The 3,189-nt window shown below is 33.6% G+C and overlaps 1 protein-coding gene across 1 annotated transcript; it reads right to left on the minus strand.

The window, feature by feature from the left end:
• Positions 1–2,031: 2,031 nt before the first annotated feature.
• LOC132783517 (trypsin alpha-like) lies at positions 2,032–2,885 on the minus strand. The gene has a single exon (XM_060788718.1). The coding sequence runs from the start codon at positions 2,883–2,885 to the stop codon at positions 2,079–2,081; it is 807 nt and encodes a 268-aa protein (XP_060644701.1). The 3' UTR covers positions 2,032–2,078.
• Between the last annotated feature and the right edge of the window lie 304 nt (positions 2,886–3,189).

The raw sequence follows: 3,189 nt of genomic DNA on the forward strand, positions 1-3,189 counted from the left end.
ACTCAAAGTCGAGCAGTCTTTGCATAGATTCTTTGCACTCATTTTGACAATGAGCCAAATTAAATGGAAAACTTTTGTTGTGATTTATGCAACGAGTTTGCGAGTTTCAAATAGAGAACGGATGTTAGAAAACAAATAACAAAATGCCAAGTTAATTCCAGAGCCAAGCCAAGTAAAGACATAAACTAAGATTGATTAACAATTGGAATTGCACGATAATTAAATAAATTGCAAAATTTGCAGCATTTATTTGAACATCAGATGCAAAATGCATAATGCAGAAAAGGCATTTCATATATTTATGCATTTATAATTTATTATGCTATACTGGAAAATCTTGCGGTTTATTAAATCGATTCAAATTGATATTCATGCGAATTCTGAATTCCGATTGCTGTATGCTGAGCCAATATTTGCGCATATTTCGAATGCCTCAACAAATGCAGCCAAATCGAATGTTGTTTAAGCATTGTTTGTTATATTTACCCACTCTCCAAGACAGGCGGACAGACCTATGAACACGGTGGGTTAACAGCATGCGATATGTTTGCAAAAATTCTGTTGTGCATTGAACTTTGCTCCATTTGTTATTCGAGGCCAACAATTGCAAAACGAAGCGAAACTAAATGCAAATAAATGTTTATACTTGCAGGTCAGCAAATATGTATGCGTCAATACTATTTCCAAATGACTCTCTAATTATGCAATTACTGACCAAGTTTTCAATCAACAACAGAAGCTCTGGGAAGTAGAGATATTTAAGAATACATTAAGTGTAGGAAATAATTAGAAGCTAGCTAAGATTAAATTTATATATAAAAATGTATTAATCTCGTTGCACTTTTGGTATCCAGAAGCTATAAGGTCTCGTTTCTTGTTTGGCCTCGGTGATTAATATGCGCCAATGTTTGAATGTGGCAGCAGCTAAATTATTGATGCTACAAAATTGCTCACATATTTCAGAATAAACATTAAAAGTAATTAATATTGTGCAATAATTGTGCACAGTATGCCATTTATTTGCTTTGGTCGTTCAGTAAAATTATGTACACATATTTCAATATACTGTGAAAATATTTCATAACGACTTTAACGACTATTAAAACCAATAGTCGTTATAGTATAACTTGTTTAGGATTCCAACTTTGTCTAATTTTACACTTGAATAATGTTCTAAAAAATTTCATTAATTGCTACTTACATTATTTAAACAAGTAAGAAAGCTACAGTCGAGTGATACTCGCTTGCGGTATTATTTTCAGAATATATCTAAAATACTACAAAAGTACTAAAAATATACCAAAGACGGCACAATATTGACAATATACTATACCCTAGTAAGTAGGCGTTTTTGCCCATACAAAAGTATTTCTTGAATCACTTACACAATTTTTATCCGATCGCAACCAACCAGGAATCATAAATACTATTTATGCTGATCAAGAATATTTTATACATACTTTATAGGGTCGGAGATGCCTCCCTCTACCTGTTACATACATTTCCTGTCGGCGCAAAGTTATAATACCCTTCTACCCTATGGTAGCGGGTAAAAAAAATGTATATTGCTTTGATTACAACTATGTTGCACACAACAAATTATTTTGCTGACGGCTTAAAAATTACGTATTTTCTAAGAACATAACATATGTATACCATATACTCTAAAGCGGATTAGATATGCAACAAAGTAAACTAAAAATTTGTGTTCATTAACATAAATTAGTTCTCCAAGGTTAACAAAATATTTAAATATATTTTTTTTATAATAATTAGGAATTTTTTTTCTTCATAATTTGGATAGTTGAAAACAATTAATTACAATAAATAAATCAAAGAATTAGTCACGGGAGTTTCACAGAACAGCTATAAAATTAATGTGCATATTTTACTATTTGGCATAATATCTGATCATTTACTTAAAATTTTTTTTGTCGAAAACAATTATTTATTGTCTTGTACATGTTATTTAAATTTTGACGGAGTTCTCATAGTCGAGCATATATAAATATAAATAATAATGCAGTCAGATTAATATTCATTTTACGTTTATTTTTGCAATTTAATTCACAAATGTCTCAATTTGAGCTTAGTTTTGTGGCTTCCACTTCAATCCATTTGCGAAGCTCTACAACATCTGTATAGATATCGGGATTACCGGGTGTACCGCAAGGACGAGGCACCATAGAAACAATGCCCACAAGTTTACTATTGTAAGTCAATGGTCCACCAGAATCTCCATTGCACGCACTTTTCCAAGGGGAAGTAGCACATATTGTTGCTTTTAAAAGCATTACATGCCTCCTGGCGCACTGCTCGCGATTTACAATGTTCAAATAGACACTTTTCAGATGGAGCGGAGCCTTTCCAGTTTCGGTATATCCCCATCCAGAGACAAGCACAGCAGCTCCGTCATTAGGAACCGAGTCTGCCAGTGGAATGGCCTTGACAGTTGGACCCATTTCAAGGGGCGAACTTAGCAAAATTAGTGCGATGTCGTATTCCTGTATATAGTTATATATAATTCTATAGCGATCATGCACGATTATCTTGGCAACTTTATTCAATGATCCACCGTTGTCTGTGGTACTACTGCCAACGCGCACATCAAAAATCTTGGGATCAAGAATCATGGCATTGTTATCGCAAACACAGTGGGCGGCTGTTATAATGATGTTTTTGCTGTAAATAACGCCACCACAATCATGCAATCCTTGTCTTTGCAGCGAAACTTGCCAAGGTATTGTCTCTATCGATGTGTCCTCTCCTCCAACGATGCGATTGTTTATTGGTCCTTTTTTCAATAGAAATTCTGGTCCAATCGGCCAATGCAATGCACAACCTAAAGTTGCCACTGAGAGCAGGACTAATAATGTAGGGAACATTTCTAGTTGACTTGTGAATACCAAAACCCGCCGCATTTGAGTTTTTATAGAAAAGTTGTATAAGAACAAATTTCAAATAGTTACGAAAGTTTATCAGCTTAAAAATATGCGAGTTTTAATTAAAAAATAATAATTTACTGATGTGATTACAACTATGTTGTACTCAGCTAATTATTTTGCTGGCGGCTTAAAAGCTTCGTAGTTTCTCAGAACCTTTGTATGTTATATAGCCTAAAAGGGGGTTTTATATGCAACAAAGTATCATATACAATTGTGTTCTTTAAGATAAAATTGTTCTCTAAGG

Source organism: Drosophila nasuta, chromosome 2L, assembly GCF_023558535.2.
Source record: "Drosophila nasuta strain 15112-1781.00 chromosome 2L, ASM2355853v1, whole genome shotgun sequence".
NCBI lineage: Eukaryota > Metazoa > Arthropoda > Insecta > Diptera > Drosophilidae > Drosophila > Drosophila nasuta.